Source organism: Anoplopoma fimbria, chromosome 19 (assembly GCF_027596085.1).
Source record: "Anoplopoma fimbria isolate UVic2021 breed Golden Eagle Sablefish chromosome 19, Afim_UVic_2022, whole genome shotgun sequence".
NCBI lineage: Eukaryota > Metazoa > Chordata > Actinopteri > Perciformes > Anoplopomatidae > Anoplopoma > Anoplopoma fimbria.
The window spans coordinates 26,182,484-26,206,089 of NC_072467.1; the positions used below are offsets into that span (position 1 = coordinate 26,182,484).

The following is a 23,606-nucleotide window of genomic DNA, read 5'->3' on the forward strand; positions in this document are numbered from 1 at the left end:
CAGCACGTGTTCTAACAAAAACTAAGAAAAGAGATCATATTACTCCAGTATTAGCTTCTCTGCACTGGCTCCCTGTTAAATCAAGAATAGAATTTAAAATTATTTTACTTACCTACAAAGCTCTAACTGGCCAGGCACCGTCTTATCTTAAGGAACTTATAGTTCCATATTACCCAACTAGAAAGCTGCGCTCAATCAATGCAGGGTTACTTGTAGTTCCTAGAATATATAAAAGTAGGATGGGAGCCAGAGCCTTCAGTTACCAGGCTCCTCTTCAGTGGAACCAGGTTCCAGTTTCAGTCCGGGGGCAGACACACTCACCACTTTCAAGAGCAGGGTTAAGACCTTCCTTTTTGATAGCACTTATAGTTAGGGCTGGTTCAGGTTCGCCTTGGTCCAGCCCCTAGATATGCTGCTATATGCCTAGACAGCCGTGGGACTACCTAGGATACACTGAGCTCCTCTCTCCTCTTCTCTCCCTCCATCTTTATATGTTTATGTATTAATCTCCTATTTATGCACATTACTGATTTTGCTTCTTCCCCGGAGTTCTTGTGCTTTCTCGCCTCGCAGGTTCCCAGGAATCGGGGTTATATTTGGACTGTCATCGTGCCACCTACTGAGGCCCTGCTGACACCCACTACTACTACCACTATCATTATTCGTCACATTACTATTATTATTGCCTGTACTATTACGCTTATTGACTTGCTTGTACCCTGGAGTCTTTGTGCTTTCTCGCTTCGCAGGCTTCTATAAATCGTGGCTGTACCTGGACCGTGGTCGTGCATCCTGCTACGGCCCTGCTGACACCGACTGCTACCACCATTATTATTACTAGTCACATTACTATTATAATAATAATATCAATCCTTTATTAGTCCCACAATGGGGAAATTATTTCTCTGCATTTAACCCATCCCGGAGGAGCAGTGGGCTGCAATGAAGCGCCCACTGAGCGAGAGATGGAAGACTGTGATTCAACCAACTACCATTTTATGTTTAGTAGTTTAGTAATGTAGTTTGTCTAATAAATATTTCATTTTTAAAAGAACTTGATCATTTGATTTGTGTGTATATTAAATAATAAATAATAAATAAATAATAAATAATAGAGAAGAACTCTGTAACAACCCTGAGATTAAGATATAAATGATTAATATCACATTTTGAAGTTTTTCCTGTTTTTCCAAAATAGGGTGGCGTCCAACTTAAATCCTATGTCAAATTCCATTAGGTAAACTAATGGTGGTAAGTTCGAGTACCATCGTTCTTTTATACTAATTTAAGGGTTTCTCAATCATAATTGAGTTATTTAAACTAGTTATATATATTCTGATATTAATTACTCACGCTACAAGTGAGATAATGTATATTATTCAAAGATGGGCCATTCTGCATGATAAGTACTTTTTCTGTTGTTACTTCAAGTCTGTTTTGTTTTAATGCTAAAACTTGTTTACTTGAGTAATTCTTTAAATGCAGGACTTCTTCTTTCGAGTATTTCTACACAAGTATTAATAGTCTTACTTAAGTAAAATATCTGAGTACTTCTTCCACCACTTCAAGGAGCAATTACTAGCATTTTCTGATAATGAATCAAAATTATGCAGCTTTTACACACTGAAATTTCATCAAACAAACTTCAGAACATTTAGCAAAGTACAAAAAATACACAAAATACAAACAAGGCTTCAAAGCTTGCAGGTTTATTGTTGACACAATGTTTTTGATCGTGTTTGATGTCTGAATTTGAACCGTGTTGTCAGAGTTGTTCTCATCACCTGTTTAAAAAAAAGAAACAGGTTAAACTATTACAGCAGTAGAAGTACATCGTATACACAAACCCCAGTGTGTGTTTTCTTACAGTTCAACATTTGTACAGCTTGTTCACTCTGATGATGTCGTTCTTGCTCATCTTGGTGGCCGTCCCGAATTCAACGTTGGGGTTGGGGATGGGAACCATAGTGGGCTTATTGTTCCGAGAGAAGGCATCCCTGGAAGTATTAAGAGTTTAATTATATTTGGTAGAAGAAAAAGTAGAAATTATTGGTATTTAAATATTGTGTAAAGGGGTTGATTCACTCACATTACATATATTTAATAAATCAGACAATTTAGCTACATCTCATTTGTTATATGTGGTTGGTTTAACTGCATCTGTTTTTTATTATTCTTTTGCTGAACCATTTTTGTAGCTGATTTTTTTCTCATTTTATCAAGACTAAGTTATTCTTACTTTTCCAATATTTATTGTCAAGAGTTTTCAAAGAGTCACCTCATGAAGACAACTTTATCATCACATCCAGCCACGCGACACAAACTTCATGTATGCGATCGGAGAGACGGTCAGATATCTAATCTTTAATATTATTGTGCCACAGAATCGTCTGATCTAATACATCCATCCATCCATCCATCCATTTTCTTTCCGCTTATCCAGGACCGGGTCGCGGGGGCAGCAAGCTAAGGAGGGTCCTCCAGATGTCCTTCTCCCCAGCAACACTTTCCAGCTCCTCCTGGGGAACCCCGAGGCGTTCCCAGGCCAGACGAGATATATAATCCCTCCAGCGTGTTCTGGGTCTACCCCGGGGCCTCTTACCAGTTGGACGTGCCTGGAAAACCTCTAAAGGGAGGCGTCCAGGGGGCATCCTGATCAGATGCCCGAACCACCTCAGCTGGCCCCTTTCGACACGAAGGAGCAGCAGCTCTACTCCGAGCTCCCTCCGGATGTCTGAGCTCCTCACCCTATCTCTAAGGCTGAGCCCAGCCACCCTACGAAGGAAGCTCATTTCGACCGCTTGTATCCGCGATAAGCTCATGACCATAGGTGAGGGTTGGAACGTAGATGGACTGGTAAATCGAGAGCTTTGCCTTACGGCTCAGCTCCTTCTTCACCACAACGGTCCGGTACAACGCCCGCATCACTGCTGACGCTGCACCGAACCGCCTGTCCATCTCCCGTTCCATTTTACCCTCACTCGTGAATAAGATCCCGAGATACTTGAACTCCCTCGCTTGGGGCAGTGACTCACTCCCAACCCAGAGGGTGCAATCCACCATTTTCCGGAAGAGAACCATGGCCTCAGACTTGGAGGTACTGACTCTCATCCCGACCGCTTCACACTCGGCTGCAAACCGCCCCAGTGCGTGCTGAAGGTCACGTTCTGAAGGAGCCAACAGAACCACATCATCTGCAAAAACAGGGATGCGATTCTGAGGTCCCCAAACCGGAAACTCTCCTCCCCCCGGCTGCGCCTTGAAATCCTGTCCATGAAAATCACAAACAGGATTGGTGCCAAGGGGCAGCCCTGGTGGAGGCCAACACGCACTGGGAACAAGCTCGACTTGGTGCCGAGTATTCGGACACAGCTCTCACTTTGGTCATACAAGGACCGAATGGCTCATAGTAACGAACCAGGTACCCCATATTCCTGCAGTACCCCCCACAGGACTCCCCGAGGGACACGGTCGAAGGCCTTCTCCAAGTCCACAAAACACATGTAGACTGGATGAGCAAACTCCCATGCCCCCTCCAACAGACCTGCAAGGGTGAAGAGCTGGTCCACTGTTCCACTGCCAGGACGGAATCCGCATTGCTACTCCTGAACCTGAGGTTCGACAATCGGCCAGAGCCTCCTTTCCAGCACCCTGGAGTAAACTTTCCCGGGGAGGCTGAGCAGTGTGATACCCCTATAATTGGAGCACACTCTCTGGTCCCCCTTTTTGAAAATGGGAACCACCACCCCCCGGTCTGCCACTCTACAGGCACTGTACCCGATTTCCACGTGACACTGAAGAGACGTGTCAGCCAAGACAGCCCAACAATGTCCAGAGCCTTTAGCATCTCTGGTCGAATCTCATCCACTCCTGGCACCTTGCCGCTGAAGAGCTTTTTAACTACCTCAACGACCTCCGCCAGGCATATGGACGAGTCTTCCCCTGAGTCTTCAGACTCTGCCTCTACCACAGAGGACCTGTTGGTCGGGTTCAGGAGTACCTCAAAGTGTTCTTTCCACCGCTCGACAATATCCCCAGTCCGGGTCTGCAGTTCTCCCCCCCTGCTGAGCACAGCCTGAGACAAGCCATGCTTCCCCTTTCTGAGTCATCTCACGGTTTGCCAGAACTTCCTTGAGGCCATTCGAAAGTCCTTCTCCATGGCCTCCCCGAACTCCTCCCACACCCGGGTTTTTGCCTCAGCAACCGCCGTAACTGCAGCCCTTCTGGCCAACCGGTACCTGCCTGCTGATTCAGGAGACCCCTCGGCCAACCAAGCCCGAAAGGCCTCCTTCTTCAGCTTGACGACCTCCTTCTCGGATTGCTGCCACGACAGGCACCGATTGCCTTCCGACCACAGCTTCTAGCAGCAGCTTCCACAATGGAGGATTTGAACATGGCCCACTCGGATTCCATGTCCCCAGCCTCCCCCAGGATGCACGATAAATTATTCCGGAGGTGGGAGTTGAAGACCTCTCGGACAGGGTCCTCAGCCAGACGTTCCCAGTTCACCCTCACTACACGTTTGGGTTTACCGGGTCTGTCCGGCAGCCTCCCCCGCCACCTGATCCAACTCACCACCAGGTGGTGATCAGTTGACAGCTCTGCTCCTCTCTTCCCAGACATATGGCCGCAGGTCCGATGACACAACTACAAAGTCGATCATAGACCTTTGGCCTAGGGTGTTCTGGTACCAAGTACACTTATGAACCTCCCTATGCTCAAACATGGTGTTTGTTATGGACAGTCCATGACTAGCACAGAAGTCCAACAACAAAGCACGGGTTCAGATCGGGCAGGCCGTTCCTCCCAATCACACCCCTCCAGGTTTCTCCATCGTTACCCACATGAGCGTTGAAGTCTCCCAGAAGAACTATGGAGTCCCCAGTTGCATAGGCACAAACGACAGTCAGAGACCTCCCCTTTGTGATTTGCATTCGCAGGGAGGCGACCCTCTCGTTCACCGGGGAAAACTCCAAAACAGCGGCGCTCAGCCGGGGGCTCGTGAGTATCCCCACACCCGCCTGGCGCCTCTCACCCTGGGCAACTCTGGAAAAGAATAGAGTCCAGCCCCTCTCCAGGAGTTTGGTTCCAGAACCAGTGCTATGCGTGGAGGTGAGCCCAACTATATCTAGTTGGTACCACTCCACCTCCCGCACCAACTCCGGTTCCTTCCCTGCCAGAGAAGTGACATTCCATGTCCCTATAGCTAGTCTGTGATGCCGGGGGCCAGCACGCCTAGGTTCCCGCCCAAGCCTGCCGCCCGGCTCACACTGCACCCGACCCCAATGCCTATCCCTGCGAGTGGTGGGCCCACAGGGTGGCGGCACAAAGTAGATTTTTCGGGCCAAGGCCCGGCCACCAGACGCTCGCCAGCGAGCTCCCCTCCTAGGTCTGGCTCAAGGAGGGTGCCCCAGTTTCCCCTTTCCGGGCGAGGTGCCACAACTTTTCATCGTCCGATTCATTGAGGGTTTGTATAATACATATTTATCTTTGTTTATTGTTATTTCGGTTGTTTATTATATTGTGGTGCTCTAATCCATCAGCAGCCACAGAGCTGATGCATGTTTATTCATTCTGTCTCAGTAATGATTGTCTGATTTGCAGCTTTATTAATCAAACAAACTAAAACAGTGGAGGAATATTGATCATTTTGTTTGGTAGTAGATATTTGCCTCTTTAATGAAATAAAATATAAGACTCCCTTTCTAACCTTTTAACTTTTGTGCAGTCCCTTATTAAAATGTATCGCAAAAATGAGGACACAAAGTTCAAAGTACAAATAATTCTAAAATCAATCAATGTTCATCTGAATGAACGGATGCTGAATAGTAATAATATTTGCTTTGACAACCTGCGGTACTGCATGACAGAGTTGTAGTCATAAGGGGTGTTCAGGTTCAGCGTGTTGATCTTGTAGAAGGCGAACTCCCAACCTGAGAGGACAAAAATAACAACAAGGGTCAGAAAAAGACAGAAAAACATTTAGATGTTAGTTAGTTTTGCACTAGTATTTAGGTAAAAGATCAAAGGGCTGATCGTAAAAGGATTTAAAAAGGACAAATTTGCGTCGTTGACAGATAGCAAGCCGTCTTGATAGTGATGACCTTTAGCTAGAGGAAGAAAATATGCTTCAGGTTATTTTATGATTTTTGATAATTGAGATTAAATTTGGGATACTTTAGGATAAATCTTTATCTTTAAGATTTGAAAAAGAAAACTTTGATTAACGTTGAGCAGCAAATATTAGTCGCAATTAATCAATTGGCAGAAAATTGACAATTGATTCTCTACTCTTTGGAATTTCGGGGCATCAGTGTAACATATTGGTAATCTTAATGTTAGAGTGCTTGGAGGCCAAAGTACAGACCGGACTCGATGTTCTCCCACAGGATCCGGATGTGCTGGTCCCTGTCGGAGCGGCACTGTTCGTGGTTGAAGCCGAGGGCGTGGAGCAGCTCGTGCTGGACGACGCTGTGGTAGATGCAGCCCGGACGTTCCAGAGACACCGTCTGGTTGTTACCCTGGCGGCCGACATAGGAGTAACAGCTACACTCAAAAAAACAAAACAAAAGATAAGCAGCGTGGCTCAGTTATTAGATTTAAGGGACTGTAAAGTTGACTAAGAACAAGTTAAGTTTCCTTCTTGGCTTCATTTTGGGATTTTATTAATTTCAATGTTAAGAAATTCTCCACAAATTTTGTCTAATTTTGGAAATATTTGAAGCTTGAAGGAGTTGTTTTTTACCCTTCTGAAGATGAAAACAACTGTGATTGAGATGTACGGTGAAATGTGACCAATAATGTGGTCTGGTTTTGAATTCAACCGCTCAACAAATAGCTCCAATTTAAGGTACAAAAATTGTAACTCATAATTATATAAATTCACTTCAATTCCTGTTGGGATACAAAAGTTTAAAAAAAGTAAAAAAATATGTCTAAATGTTGAAAAAACATTTTTAAATAAACCCATGTTGTGATATGAGATAACGCTATGTTTAAGAGACTAAAAGACTTTAAATCAGACATTTTATCTGTTATAGCTGATGTTATCTGACATCCATCATTTTGCATTGAATAATTCATGCATTCGAGTGAAAAAGCCGTTGGTTACCCTTTGTCGGACTGGATGCTCAGGTAGTCCCTCTGGTTGGTCCGTTGGAAGAAGCGAATGCAGGTGACGTCGTGGAAAGACAGCAGCCCACGCTCGATGATGGAACGCTCACGAGAAGCTGACAGGAAACGAGAAAAGACCTTCATACACTCACACATGCTTAAACATTTCTGCCGTAAACAAGCCAGATTCCAAATAAGATCATTTAAAATGTTGTTTGTTCATGTCTTCAAGACCGACACACAGAAGATCGTTTGTTTAATCCTTCTGAAACCGCCTCACTTTTAAAAAATAAATCTGATTTTATGATGTTAAACATGGTTAAAGTTTAAGGAATCGTCCAGGTTTCAGTCAAAATGAATACATTATTAAAGTACGGGATCAAACCTCTGCATTTAACCCGTCTTAAGTATTCTAAGAGCAATAGGTAAAAACGTGGGGTTCAGTGTTTTGCTCAAGGAAAACTTAAATATGTGAACAGTAAGACCAAGAAATCAAACTGCAAACTGACTCCACCGGCAACAAACATCAGTCCTGAAGGGGGCGATGTAGAGCTAACATGACCACTGTGTTTGTGTATTCCCGTCTAAAGGGCGGAGAGGGGTCCATGATACGGAGGTTATTTAGCTGGACCTCCCTCAAACTGGTCAGCTGTGTTGATTTTGAGGGGAAGTAAACACTAACAGAAGGGGTCTCCTCTTGTCCTTTCATGCTATAGCGCCCCCTAGCTGCTGCAACGCTCACACTGCAGCTCACGTCACGATTTTTCAGGTATTACAAACCAGAATGCAACAATGCTTGAAATCACTCAAAGTGCCTGTGTTTGCTAACTTGTGCTTGCGTTGCTTTTCCTCTGGCTTTGTTTTTGTTAACATGTACAGCTTTAATTTAGTCCTGATGCTAATCTGTTAAAGGTTATTCTTTATTTTACTGGGGGAAAGGGAAAAATTATAACGGCTTTTGAAAAATGGGAAAAATTGAGAGGTGCTATTGGACATCAAAGAAGTGTAGTAAGTCATTTGTATTGCACAACTTTTACAATTCTTATCATTTGTATGCAGTTTTAAGTATTTCACAAAAACAACAACCAACAACCAATTGAAATAAAGAACCAACATATATATATATATAATGATATGGCTCTGGTCACTTCTTCCATCAATCCATTATCATTCATTTTATCATATTTATTAACTGTTATAATAACCTGTTTTTTTTGTCTTTGTCAAGGATGTATGAGTATTTTCATGGGACAACATACAAATAAAATATGTGTTGTTTAATTTTACCATATGTGTATGTTGATTTCCTAATTTGTTTTGCTTTGTTGTTAAAAAAGAATTGTAAATTGTATTGTTAAGTAACTACGAATGTTTAAGTTACTTACAGAAATGTGTGGCGATGACATAAGGCACGTATACTTTTCCATCGCTGTATTTTCTCCACTTGCAGTCTTTGGCGGTGCAGGGATCAGCGTTTCTCTCATTTTCATTGGCATAAGCAATGTCATCAACGACGAAGGGCCCCCCTTCTGTACGCACTGTAGGAGGAGGACATCAAAGGTTCAATCAGTGGTTTGACTATTGGTTGAATTAGTGTTTCGATCAGTATTATTACAAAAATATACTTAAAGTAAAAGTACTGATGTTTCTCGAGGAATATTACTGCTGCATTAATGTGCATGTTGCATTTTAACTACTTAATATCCTATTGGCTACTTTAATCTACATCAATGCATCATACTCATAATCATCATGTTTGCAGCGTCACTGTCCTGTGACACATAAAGAAACACTTCATCCTTCAGTTTATCATAAACATTCAATATCAACACATCTGGAGATACATGGTTTTATTTTCATCTGAAGAGAAACTAAAGCTGTCAGACAAATATAGTGGAGTAAAAAGTACAATATAACCTCTGAGTTGTAGTGAAGGAGAAAGAGAAAGTAGCATAAAATCAAAATTTTCAAGTGAAAGCACCTTGAATTTGTACTTACGGCAATAGTTGAGTTAATGTACTCACATACCATTAAAAGTATATTAATTTATCTCTGGAAAGTTTAAGAACAATTTAGTATTAAATCTGTTTCTCATCTGTTCATACATTAAAAACAAAGTCCAACAGCAGCAATGCTTGTTTACTCCGAGGTTGTTGCAGAGAAAATGATATCTATGTTCAATAAATACTGAGATTGCAACTTAATTGATGATTTATTTCTCACAGTCTGACTCTTAGCAGAGATCCAAATCCTATTGGTTTGAGGGTGTTGCTGTAGAATTAATCCACCTGGGAGCATGAATGTACTCCTCAAGTTTCCTGGAAATCCACACATTAAATGATGATGTACAATGTGTGTAAAGTTGACATTTTGTCCTGTAGGTGGAGCTAAAGGGAAGAGCATGAAGCGTCCACAGTGGAGTGACTGCAGACTTTTTTTCCGGGGGCCTGAATATCCACAGGAAACTCCAAACTGTTCTGCTTATTGGATATGGTAACTTATTGTAGACTTGTTAATGCATTCTGGGAAAATTATTGCTACAAATCAACCAGCGACCTCACAACAACTTTCACTTTAGACTCATGTAAGAAAAAAAATAGATAAATGTGCATGTTGTCTTACCAACATCCTTGTTGGCCCTCCACAGGAGCTCAGAGACAGACAGATCCTGGATCAGGGACAAGACATCTATCATTAGTAAGAGAATGTTTACATGCAACACTGTTATTTTAGATGTTATGTAGTTTTGTACATAGAGAACAAAATGCTGTTCAACGGTTCAACCTGACTTTCATCTGAAAGACAAAGATCCCTCTAAGCAGCAGTTGAATAAGAAGAGAAGAAACCCCCAGTCATCCAGAAACTGAAAGCTAAGCATCAAAATATTTTTCTGAAAAACTTTTTTTTTTAAATTATTTTTCATTTTGGGGCCAGAAATATTTCACATGTAAATAAGACATTTGGTGTCTGAATTATGTAGCTTTTAACTCTGTTAAAAATAGTCATTATTGTAGTACCGTATTTTCCGCACTATAAGGCGCACTTAAAAGCCTTTAATTTTCTCAAAAAACGACAGTGCGCCTTATAATCCGGAGTGCCTTATATATGGATTAATTCTGGTTGTGCTTACTGACCTCGGAGCGGTTTTGTGTGGTACACGGCGCTCTGTCAACATGTTTTAGTAGACTTAGTAAACTACAAAGCCGCACCGCAGCAGCATCACGGCCACCATAGTCAGGAGCGTCGCGGAGTAGTAACCATCACATCACAGTGTGCTTCACCATCACATCACCATAATATCACAGTGTGTGTGTATAAGGTTCACCATAATATCACAGTGTGTGTGTATAAGGTTCACCATCACATTACAGTGTGTGTGTATAAGGTTCACCATACCATAATATCACAGTGTGTGTGTATAAGGTTCACCATAATATCACAGTGTGTGTGTATAAGGTTCACCATCACATTACAGTGTGTGTGTATAAGGTTCACCATAATATCACAGTGTGTGTGTATAAGGTTCACCATGTGTGTGTATAAGGTTCACATTTACAGTGTGTGTGTATAAGGACCCAATAATATCATGGCTCCTGTCAAGTGTGTGTGTAGACACGTGTGTGTGTATAAGGTTCTCATATTACAGTATGTGTGCACAGGACTTCAAACTCAAGGCTGTCAAACTCAAGTATTTTTATATATTGTAGGAGTGTGGGAAACAAAAGGGCTGAGAAAGGCTTTTTGTGGACGGAGTAAATAAACGTCGGCTTTATTTCACACTCTGCATTCGCTCTGAAAACACAACACGCGTTCCCCCGTCCCACATCATTAACTCATCAACCCGCTAACGGTCATGGGTAATGTAGTTTGACTGACTGACAGTTTTGTTTCGCTTAATGCGCCTTATAGTCCGGTGCGCCTTATATATGAAAAAAGATTGAAAATAGACCATTCATTGACAGTGCGCCTTATAATCCAGTGCGCCCTATAGTGCGGAAAATACGGTAATCAAACATCAATATAGTGGCTGATTTTTAAAAACTTTTGAACTGTAATGTACATAGAGTGGCATTACGAAGTCTTCTGGTAATCTGATATTGTAATAAACAAACACTTTGTTTTTGTTTTTCTTGATTCTGCTTTTAATGTAATTAAATGTTATTTTATACAGACTTCGTTTTGATAGTTTAGTATCGTTGTGATAGGGATGAAGATTTTAAATGAAAGGAGGCATTAAACAAAGCAGCAACAGGAGGGAATCCAGAGAAGAAACAAGATGCTTCACCCATAAATAACACATTAAACCCCCATTTCATATTTTAGCTATAGGAAAATTGTTGCAGACAGATATTGAAAATGAATTCACCTTCTCTTCAGCCCAGGAGCAGTCAGAGAGCAGGAGGAGGACCAGGAGCCCGAGGGTGCACTTGAAGAAAGTCATGATATCAGCCTGCAGATGTACAGTAATGAAACATGGACCCTTCTGCAGCCGCTGATTATATATATATCAGCTGACTTTTGAGGGGGAAAAAAACCAGCTTTACTTCGTGGGAAGATGCACATTGACTTGAAAACATGCAGCCGATTCCCACCGCAACTGAGATACGTAAAAAAAGACGTAGTTATGGTGACATCATCCATTGGTTTGTGAACTGCAGTTTTGAAGCCTATAGTTCCTCTTTTTTGCTGTCGCCAAGTCGAATTATGACCGTTAACCTGTTGGCTTTCTTGCAACCAATATAATGGTTTAGAAACATTTGAGTGAATATTTTGAAGCCTAGAGTTCCTCTTTTTGGCTGTCGCCAAGTCGGATTATGGCCGTTACCCTGTTGGCTTTTTTTAAACCAATATAAAATACAACTTCCAGTAACTATATATATTTATACATATGCCACTCTATGAACGCTACTGTTCAAGTGTTTGCAATCAGCTGCTATATTCATGTTTTTCTTCTTGACTTCAATAATGACTACTTAAACAGAGATAAAAAATATATATCCAGGCATGTGGGGAAGTTTTGAAACATGGGGAAGTTTTGAAATATAGAGAAGTTTTAAAACTTGAAAGTTTTGAAACTTGAAAGTTTTGAAACTTGAAAGTTTTGAAACTTGAACATTTTCCCACACTGAAGTTTGAAACAATGTTTCTGGATGACTGGGGGTTTCTTCTCTTCTTATTCAACTGCTGCTCAGAGGGATCTTTGTCCCTTTTAGTTGTCAGTCTGGTTGAACCTATTGAGCAGCGTTTGGCTCTTTATGTACAAAACTACATAACATCTAAATCATCATTTTTTCTTTCTTGAGTCTAAAGTGAAAGTTGATGGGAGGTCGCTGGTTGATTTACAGCAATTATTTCCCCAGAATGCATTAAAAAGTCTACAATAAGATACCATATCCGATAAGCAGACCAGTGTTTACTTATCGGTTTGGAGTTTGCAGTAAATATTCAGTCTCTCCTTACACACAATATACGTTGTGATTTAAAGTGTAGATTTCCAGGAAACTTGAGGAGTACATTTATGCATGCAGGTGGATTCATTCTACAGCAACACCCTCAAACCAATAGGATTTGTAGAGTCACACTGTGAGAATAAAATCATCAATAACGTCACAATCTCAGTTTTTATTGAACATATGGATCACTTTCTCTGAGACACAACCCCGGTGTTTACAAACATCGTCTCAAGGAGGTAAAGTAGGTAATACAGCAACTGACTTATCCTATTTCCTACATACATATGTACATGTGAGAGGATGTGTTCTTTTGTGAATACTCATTGTTCAGAAGGCCTTGGGGGTAGTGCAGGAATATGGAGTACCTGGGTCATTGCTACGAGCCATAGGGTCCTTGTTTGACCAAAGTGAGAGCTGTGTCCGGATAATCGGCACAAAGTCAAGCATGTTTTGAGTGTGTGTTGGCCCCGCCAAGGTTGTCCCTTGTCACCAATACTTTTTGGAATTTTCATAGGCAGGATTTCAAGGCTCAGCTGGGGGGAGGAGAGTGTCCGGTTTGGGGCATCAGAATTGCATTCCTGCTTTTTGCAGATGATGTGGTTCTATTTGCTTCTTTAGACTGTGACCTTAACCACGCACTTGGGCGGTTTGCAGCTGAGTGTGAAGCAATGAGTGCTATGAGTTTTAATGTTAAAACTTTTAACTAAACTTTTTACTTTTACTTAAATAATTCTTTGAATGCAGGCCTTTTACTTTCTTGTATTTGTACCCAAGTACTACTACTCTTACTGAAGTAAAAGTACTTAGTACTTATCCACAAACTTTAGTAGTAGACTGCAGATTCAGAAACATTTTGCAAAACACAAAAAGGGCACAAAATACAAACAAGGCTTCAATGCTTGCAGGTTTATTGTCGACACAATGTTTTTGATCGTGTTTGATGTCTGATTTGGAACCGTGTTGTCAGAGTTGTTCTCATCACCTGTTTAAAAAAAAGAAACAGGTTAAACTATTACAGCAGTAGAAGTACATCGTATACACAAACCCAGCATGTGTTTTCTTACAGTTCAACATTTGTACAGCTTGTTCACTCTGATGATGTCGTTCTTGCTCATCTGGGTGGCCGTCCCGAATTCAACGTTGGCGTTGGGGATAGGAACCATAGTGGGCTCATTGTTCCCGGAGAAGGCATACCTGGAATTATTAAGAGTTGAATTATATTTGGTAGAAGAAAAATAAATTATTGGTATTTAAATATTGTGTAAATGGGTTGATTAACTCACATTACATATATCTAATGAATCTGCCAATTTAGCTACATCTCATTTGTTATATGTGGATGGTTTAACGGCATCTGTTTTTTTTTCTTTTGCTGAACTGTTTTTTGTTGAGCTGGAGGATTTTTTGTTGTCTTATCAAGACTGATATTTACTGTCAAGAGTTTTCAAAGAGTCACCTCATAAAGAAAACTTTATTAATGTCCACTCTTTGGAAGCTGTCTGGAGGAAACGTAGCCATTAACACAAACTTCATGTAAGTGATCAGACAGACGAACAAATATCTGATCTTTAATATTATTGTGCCACAGAATTGTCTGATCTAATACATATTTATCTTTATTTATTGTTGTTTCGGTTGTTTAATATATTGTGGCGCTCAAATCCATCAGCAGTGATATCTGTTTATCAATCCTGTTGCAGTAATGATTGTTTATTTTGCAGCTTTATTAATTAAAAAAGAAAAACAGTGGAGCAATATTGACCATTTTGTTTGGTTTCCGTTAATATATTTTTAGATATTTGCCTATTTAATGAAATAAAATATAAGAATCCCTCTCTAACCTTTTAACTTTTGTACAGTCCCTTAGTAAAATGTACTCGCAAAAATGAGGACACAAAGTTCAAAGTACAAATAATTCGAAAATCAATCACTGGTCATCTGAATGAACGGATGTTAGATGAATGGTAGTCTTGACAACCTGTGGTACTGCATGACAGAGTTGTAGTCGTAGGGGGTGTTCAGGTTCAGCGTGCTGATCTTGTCGAAGGCGTACTCCCAACCTGAGAGGACAAAAATCACGTGTCCAAAAAGACAGAAAACATTTAGATGTCAAAAGTGCTGATCGTAAAACATTTGAATTGTACCTCCTCCTTAACAGCAACATGGTTTATAGACAGTTTATGAAACAAGAGATGTCGGTAAAAATACCTCCTTTAAATAAACTGCATGGACTTTCCCATTAGCGACCACGCTAAGCTAACTAGCCTAATTTTCCCTCTTCCGTGACTATTTTGTTGAACAAAATGGTGTACAATAGGGAACAAAATACCAGAACAATACAGAAAAACTAAAGAGAATTTGCAGGACCTATTGTGAGTTAGTGGTTGGCTACAGCACCAATGAGCCCTGCGAGTCCAGTCACTACGTCACCAACCTTCTACACCAGTTATTTCACAAACACAAACAGGCACGTTCTCACTTCCAACTAGTCAAAAAACTAATCCAGTTTGTTGGCCCTACACTTCAAACTATGTACGCTCTACGTACAATCGCGGTTGATGAACTGACGAACAATCAGAACTTCTTTTCTGACCCTTGTTTGTTTCTTTGTTAAAAATAATTAAAATCAGTCAAACCAATGTGCATATCAAGAGGCTCAAAACTGAGGATTTTAGTTCAAATTAGGAAGAAAACATGCTTCAGGTTATTTTGTGATTTTTGATAATTGAGATTAAATTTGGAATAATTTAGGATAAATATTTGTCTTTAAGATTTGAAAAAGAAAACTTTGATTAATGTAGAGCAGCAAATATTAGTCGCGATTAATCAATTGGCAGAAAATTAACAATTGATCTATCTTACCTTGGATTTTCTGGGTATTGGTTTAACATATTGGTAATCTTAATGTTAGAGTGCTTGGAGGCCAAAGTACTGACCGGACTCGATGTTCTCCCACAGGATCCGGATGTGCTGGTCCCTGTCGGAGCGGCACTGTTCGTGGTTGAAGCCGAGGGCGTGGAGCAGCTCGTGCTGGACGGTGCTGTGGTAGAGGCAGCCCTGACGGTCCAGAGACACCGTCTGGGAGTAACCGCGGCGGCCGACGTAGGAGTAACAGCTGCACTCAAACAAAGCAAACAAAAGATAAGCAGCATGGCTCAGTTATTTATAAGATTTAAGGGGCTGTAAAGTTGACTAAAAACAAGTTAAGTTTCCTTCTTGGCTTCATTTTTGGACTTTATTCATCTCAATGTAACAAAATTCTCCACTGATTTTGTCTTACGTTGGTAATATTTAAAGCAAGACCTGTTTGTTTCCCTTCTGGTTTTAAAAACAACTGTGATTGAGATGTACTGCGACATGTAACCAATAATTTGGTCTGGTTTTTAATTCACATTGCTCAACCAATAGTTCCAGTTTAAAGTCCAAAATTGCAACTTATAATTATTTAAATTCACTTAAATTCTTGTTGAGATACAAAAGTTTAAAAAAATCCAAATATGTCTAAATGTGGAGAAAACATTTTGACATAAAAGCATGTTGTAATATGAGATAATGCTGTGTTTAAGACTTTAAATCAAATATTTTATCTGTGATAGCTGATGTCATTTGACATCCATCATATTGCAATGAATAATTCATACATTCGAGTGAAAAAAGGCGCATTCAGTTTACACATAAACACACAGTTTGTTACCCGTTGTCGGACTGGATGCTCAGGTAGTCCCTCTGGTTGGTTCGTTGGACGAAGCGAATGCAGGTGACGTCGTGGAAAGACAGCAGCCCACGCTCGATGATGGAGCGCTCACGAGAAGCTGACAGGAAACGAGAAAAGACCTTCATACACTCACACATGCTCAAACATTTCTGCCGTAAACAAGCCAGATTCCAAATAAGATCATTTAAAATGTTGTTTGTTCATGTCTTCAAGACCGACACACAGAAGATCGTTTGTTTAATCCTTCTGAAACCGCCTCACTTTTAAAAAATAAATCTGATTTTATGATGTTAAACATGGTTAAAGTTTAAGGAATCGTCCAGGTTTCAGTCAAAATGAATATATTATTAAAGTACGGGATCAAACCTCTGCATTTAACCCGTCTTCAGTATTTTAAGAGCAATAGGTAAAAACTTGGGGTTCAGTGTTTTGCTCAAGGAAAACTTAAATATGCAAACAGTAAGAGCCAGGAATCAAACTGCAAACTGACTCCACTGCTGTAAAGCACTGGTGGAGGCAACAAACATCAGTCCTGAAGGGGGACAGTGATGACTGATGGCTTTAAAAGCAGTTAAAGAGATGCTTGCTGTTAAGTTCCAGATGAAAGATTTGAGACTGAGGTTCACTTTTAACCAGAATGGATGTGTGACCATGTCACAGCAGAGTTATGTTGACAAGCTACTTGACAGGTTCGATATGATGTAGAGCTAACATGACCACTGTGTTTGTGTATTCCCGTCTAAAGGGCGGAGAGGGGTCCATGATACGGAGGTTATTTAGCTGGACCTCCCTCAAACTGGTCAGCTGTGTTGATTTTGAGGGGAAGTAAACACTAACAGAAGGGGTCTCCTCTTGTCCTTTCATGCTATAGCGCCCCCTAGCTGCTGCAACGCTCGCACTGCAGCTCACGTCACGATTTTTCAGGTATTACAAACCAGAATGCAACAATGCTTGAAATCACTCAAAGTGCCTGTGTTTGCTAACTTGTGCTTGCGTTGCTTTTCCTCTGGGTTTGATTTTGTTAACGTGCAGCTTTAATTTTGTCCGTTAAAGGTTATTCTTTATTTTACTGAGGAAAACCCCTTGTTAAATAAAAGCAAAATTAAAATAAGAAAGGGAAAAATTAGGAATGATAAAGGCTTTCAAAAATGGGAAAAATTGAGAGGTGCTATTGGACATTAAGGAAGGGTAGGAAGTTATTTCTGTTCCACAACTTAGACTTTAGATTTCTTATTTTGTATGAAAGTACTTCACAAAATCAACAACTAATTTAAATACAGAACCAACATACATATATATATATATATATATATATATATATATATATATATATATATATATATATATATATATATATATATATATATATATATATATATACATATAGCTCTGTTCACTTCTTCCATCCATCCATTATCATTAACCACTTTATTTAGTTGATTTTATCGAATAAAACAGAATTTATTTTGTCTTCGTCAAGGATATATGTGTTTATGCTGGGACAACGTCCAAGAAAATATTTGTTTAATTTGACCATACGTGTATGTTGATTTCTTGTTGTTAAAAAATAAAATGGTGTTTCTAAGGAACTACGAATGATTAAGTTACTTACAGAAATGTCTGGCGATGTCATAAGGCACGTATACTTTTCCATCGCTGGATTTTCCCCACATGCAGCCGTTGGAGGTGCAGGGATCAGCGTTTCTCTCATTTTCATTGGCATAAGCAATGTCATCAACGACGAAGGGCCCCCCTTCTGTACGCACTGTAGGAGGAGGACATCAAAGGGTCAATCAGTGGTTTGACTATTGGTTGAATTAGTGTTTCGATCAGTATTATTACAAAAATATACTTAAAGTAAAAGTACTGATGTTTCTCGAGGAATATTACTGCTGCATTAATGTGCATGTTGCATTTTAACTACTTAATATCCTATTGGCTACTTTAATCTACATCAATGCATCATACTCATAATCATCATGTTTGCAGCGTCGCTGTCCTGTGACACATAAAGAAACACTTCATCCTTCATTTTATCATAAACATTCAATATCAACACATCTGGAGATACATGGTTTTATTTTCATCTGAAGAGAAACTAAAGCTGTCAGACAAATATAGTGGAGTAAAAAGTACAATATAACCTCTGAGTTGTAGTGAAGGAGAAAGAGAAAGTAGCATAAAATCAAGATTTTCAAGTGAAAGCACCTTGAATTTGTACTTACGGCAATAGTTGAGTTAATGTACTCACATACCATTAAAAGTATATTAATTAATCTCTGGAAAGTTTAAGAATGATTTAGTCCTAAATCTGTTTCTCATCTGTTCATGCACTAAAAACAAAGTCCAACAGCAGCAATGCTTGTTTACTCCGAGGTTGTTGCAGAGAAAATGATATCTATGTTCAATAAATACTGAGATTGCAACTTAATTGATGATTTATTTCTCACAGTCTGACTCTTAGCAGAGTTTCAAATCCTATTGGTTTGACGGTGTTGCTGTAGAATTAATTCACCTGGGAGCATGAACGTACTCCTCAAGTTTCCTGGAAATCCTCACATTAAATGATGACGTACAATGTGTGTAAAGTTGACATTTTGTCCTGTAGGTGGAGCTAAAGGGAAGAGCATGAAGCGTCCACAGTGGAGTGACTGCAGACTTTTTTTCCGGGGGCCTGAATATCCACAGGAAACTCCAAACTGTTCTGCTTATTGGATATGGTAACTTATTGTAGACTTTTTAATGCATTCTGGGAAAATTATTGCTGCAAATCAACCAGCGACCTCCCAACAACTTTCACTTTAGACTCATGTAAGAAAAAATAGATAAATGTGCACGTTGTCTTACCAACATCCTTGTTGGCCCTCCACAGGAGCTCAGAGACAGACAGATCCTGGATCAGGGACAAGACATCTATCATTAGTAAGAGAATGTTTACATGCAACACTGTTATTTTAGATGTTATGTAGTTTTGTTCATAGAGAACAAAATGCTGTTCAACGGTTCAACCAGACTTTCATCTGAAAGACAAAGATCCCTCTGAGCAGCAGTTGAATAAGAAGAGAAGAAACCCCCAGTCATCCAGAAACTGAAAGCTAAGCATCAAAATATTTTTTCTGAAAAACACATGTTTTTTTTATTATTTTTCAATTTGGGATTAAAAATATTTCACATGTAAATAAGACATTTGGTGTCTGAATTATATCGTTTTTATCTCTGTTAAAATAGTCATTATTGTAGTAATCAAACATCAATATAGTGGCTGATTTTTAAAAACTTTTGAACTATAATGTACATAGAGTGGCATTACGAAGTCTTCTGGTAATCTGATATTGTAATAAACAAACACTTTGTTTTTGTTTTTCTTGATTCTGCTTTTAATGTAATTAAATGTTATTTTATACAGACTTCGTTTTGATAGTTTAGTATCGTTGTGATAGGGATGAAGATTTTAAATGAAAGGAGGCATTAAACAAAGAATCCAGAGAAGAAACAAGATGCTTCACCCATAAATAACACATTAAATCCCCATTTCATCTCGATGTTGAATCTTTTCATTTATAAAAAATCATTGCAGACAGATATTGAAAATGAATTCACCTTCTCTTCAGCCCAGGAGCAGTCAGAGAGCAGGAGGAGGACCAGGAGCCCGAGGGTGCACTTGAAGAAAGTCATGATATCAGCCTGCAGATGTACAGTAAAGAAACATGGACCCTTCTGCAGCCGCTGATTATATATATATCAGCTGACTTTTGAGGGGGAAAAAAACAGCTTTAGTGATAAGATGCACATTGCCTTGAACACATGCGGCCGATTCCCACCATAACTGAGATACGTAAAATATGCATGTGGTAGAAAAAAAGTGTGTTTTGGAGAATAAACTTAACGTGACCTTGTGAGGCTATCGGACCGTGGACACCTGCTTCATGTTAATGGATCCGGTCGATCAATAAAACACATTAGTCTGAGAGGTTTTCTTTCATTTTTAATTCCCATTAGGTTCTATAATATGGGAGCTTACTTCCTTTGAAAAAGAAAACATATCCCTGCGTAATTGTTGTATTAATGTTCAAATTTCATCACCAACTGTACCAACTATGAAGCGCTTTTCTGTAAGATCTTCTTTTTTTTTTAAACAAATATGCTACATACAAAGCAGACATAGAAATTCACAAAGCTTTCCAAAGAAAATGGAATTTAATTGAACAATGAGTAGTCCCAAAAGAACGCATCCCTTGATAGAATGGAATAGAATAGGAAATAGCTTCCATATAAAGTCCCTTGGTGTACATTACATTACATTACATTACAGTCATTTAGCAGACACTTTTATCCAAAGCGACTTACAATCAGTAGTATATTACATATCATTCACCCATTCACACACTGATGACAGGCTACCATGCAAGGTGCCACCATCAGACTCTAACTAACATTCAACATCCAGTCCACACCGATGGCAAGCCTTCGGGAGCAACTTGGGGTTAAGTGTCTTGCCCAAGGACACATTGACTGCCGAAGCCGGGTATCGAACCACCGACCCTCTGATTGGAGAACTACCTTGCTCTCCACTACGCCACAGCTGTGTATTACCTACTTTGAATACTTTAGAGGACACTTTGGGGCCCTCCACACAGTTTTTTATAATATGAGACACATCTGACTTCTCTGTTGGAATCTGGTGAGAAGTTGACTACTTTCTAAAAAGCAAAAAAAAAAGCCTAACTGCTTGTGTTTTTGTTTTGACCTCTGCCCCAACAGTGGACTGCTGCGACGTAGGGGAGCGTGCGACGTAGGGGTTCGGGCGACTGCGACGCGGAAGGAGCCTCAGTTTGGCCGATGAAGAACACATCCTAAACATATCCTGAAGACCTTGAAATGCTTCATGAAAAGATTGTAAGAATTTGTTGAATTGCCTCAAGGTTGCTTCAAGGTTATAAATATTCCTTAAAATGAAACGTGAAGAAATATATATATACGAAGTATATAGAGTGAGAGTAAGATCTGGAATGTTTTCTGATGAACTCACAACACAAAAACAGTTTTTAACTAACTGTTTTTTAACAACCCAAGTAATCCATACATTCAAAGAAAACCAAACAAATAAGTTCAGAAATTAAGTTATGTGTAATAAAATGGAATGACATAGGGAAAAAGTATTGAACACATGAAGAAAAGGAGGTGAAAAAGGCATGGAAAGCCAAGACACCAGCTGAAATCTATCAGTAATTAGAAAGCAATCCTGCCCCTTGTCAGTGCAAATTAATATCAGCTGGTTCAGTCCCAACTGATGGCCTATAAAAAGGTGTCTCATTACCAAGGTGTCACACAAGAAACATCTCATGATGGGTAAGATGAGACCAAAATTTAACTCTTTGGATGCCATAATACACACCATGTTTGGAGGTCAAATGGCACTGCACATCACCTGGAAAACACCATACCAACAGTGAAGTTTGGAGGTGGGAACACTGGCAAACTTAATATAATTGAAGGAAGGATGAATGGAAAAATGTACCGAGACATTCTTGATAAAGATCTGCCCATCTCCCAGGATGATGAAGATGAAACGAGGGTGGACATTTCAGCAAGACAATGATCCCAAACACACAGCCAAGGAAACTCTCCATTGGTTTCAGAGAAAGAAAATAAAGCTGCTAGAATGGCCCAGCCAATCACCTGACTTGAATCCAATAGAACATCTATGGAAAGAACTAAAGATCAGAGTTCATAGAAGAGGCCAAAGGAACCTTCAAGATCTGAAGACTGTTTGTGTGGAAGAATGGGTCAAAATCACACCTGAGCAATGCATGAGACTAGTTTCTCCAAACAGGAGGCGTCTTGAAGCTGTCATTACCAACAAAGGCTTCTGTACCAAGTATTAAATACATTTCAGTAAGTGTGTTCAATACTTTTTCCCTGTGTCATTCCATTTTATTACACAAAACTTAATTTCTGAACTTATTTGTTTTGTTTCATGAAGGTTCACCAGAAACTCCTTCAGCTCAGACTCCAGCAGAGACCAGTCCACCGTGGACAGACCTAGACTCTGGTGCTTGGAGACACTACCACTTCTGTCCACAGGGACCGCCAAAATCAACACAAAATAAAAGTTTAATATTTATTACTCTATTGTTGATATACTTTTATATTTTTTCTTTATTGTTTTTTCTCTGGCACTTTATTAATCCACGACATTATCAAATTACTATTTTATATAATCTTATATATATATATATATATATACATATATAAAAATATATGCATATATATATATCTTTGAGATGTATTACAGTAAAAAGTACAACATTTACCTCCGAGTTGTAGTGAAGGAGTTTGTTGTTAACATCTAAAATAACAATGTTTACATGCAACACTGTTATGTTAGATGTTATGTAGTTTTGTTCATAGAGAACAAAACGCTGATCAACGGGTTCAACCAGACTGACAACTGAAAGACAAAGATCCCTCTGAGCAGCAGTTGAATAAGAAGAGAAGAAAACACCCAGTTATCCAGAAACTGAAAGCTAAGCATAAAAATGTGTCTTCAGATTTCAATAGAAACAGATTCCTGTTACAGTTTGTTCCACATTAAAGCATCAGCCTATGTGACGATGCATTTTCCAGCTGATCCAAGAGGCTTTTTAAAGAGTTTATTTATCTGAAGAAGTAGGAGGATTTTCTCAACACATAAAGGAAACACTTCATCCTTCAGTTCATCACAAACATTCAACATCAACACATCTGGAGATACGTGGTTTTACCTGGACAGGAAGGGGATGAAAAACTGTCATCTGAGAAGAAACTAAAGCTGTCAGATAAATGTAGTAAAAAGTACAATATGTACCTCTGAGATGTAGGGGATGAGAAAGAGAAAGTAGCATTTAATCAAGTGCAAATGCCTTGAATTTGGACTTACAGCAATAGGTGAGTTAATGTACTCACATTCCTACACTGATTGGAGCATAAATTAGTATAATTTGATCCTTAAAAGTTTATTAATATATCCCTGGAAAATAAATACTGAGATTTTGACTTTATTGATGATTTTATTCTCACAGTCTGACTCTTCAGCTTTTTTTCCCTGGAGCCTGAATACCCGCAGGAAACTCCAAACTGGTCTGCTTATCGGATATGGTATCTTATTGTAGACTTTTTAATGCATTCTGGGAAAATGTTGCTGAAAAATCAACCAGCAACCTCCTGGCAACTTTCACTTTAGACTCATGAAAGAAAAAATAAGTAAATGTGCATGTTGACTTACTAACATCCTTGTTGGCCCTCCACAGGAGCTCAGAGACAGACAGATCCTGGATCAGGGACAA

At 39.6% G+C, this 23,606-nt stretch overlaps 2 protein-coding genes across 2 annotated transcripts; both read right to left on the reverse strand.

Annotated features, from left to right (window-relative positions):
• Positions 1 to 1,696: 1,696 nt before the first annotated feature.
• LOC129108621 (high choriolytic enzyme 1-like) lies at positions 1,697 to 11,822 on the reverse strand. Its single transcript, XM_054620492.1, has 8 exons — positions 11,480 to 11,822; positions 9,736 to 9,781; positions 8,499 to 8,651; positions 7,112 to 7,229; positions 6,368 to 6,546; positions 5,852 to 5,933; positions 1,868 to 1,997; positions 1,697 to 1,784 (listed from the first exon to the last, which is right to left on the reverse strand). Exons 1-7 carry the CDS (start codon positions 11,552 to 11,554, stop codon positions 1,871 to 1,873), a joined length of 780 nt encoding a protein of 259 aa, XP_054476467.1. The 5' UTR covers positions 11,555 to 11,822; the 3' UTR covers positions 1,697 to 1,784; positions 1,868 to 1,870.
• Positions 11,823 to 13,461: 1,639 nt separating this feature from the next.
• Positions 13,462 to 20,020, reverse strand: LOC129108623 (high choriolytic enzyme 1-like). Its single transcript, XM_054620495.1, has 8 exons — positions 19,882 to 20,020; positions 19,129 to 19,174; positions 17,894 to 18,046; positions 16,261 to 16,378; positions 15,503 to 15,681; positions 14,545 to 14,626; positions 13,631 to 13,760; positions 13,462 to 13,548 (listed from the first exon to the last, which is right to left on the reverse strand). The coding sequence occupies exons 1-7, from the start codon at positions 19,954 to 19,956 to the stop codon at positions 13,634 to 13,636; spliced, it is 780 nt and encodes a 259-aa protein (XP_054476470.1). The 5' UTR covers positions 19,957 to 20,020; the 3' UTR covers positions 13,462 to 13,548; positions 13,631 to 13,633.
• Between the last annotated feature and the right edge of the window lie 3,586 nt (positions 20,021 to 23,606).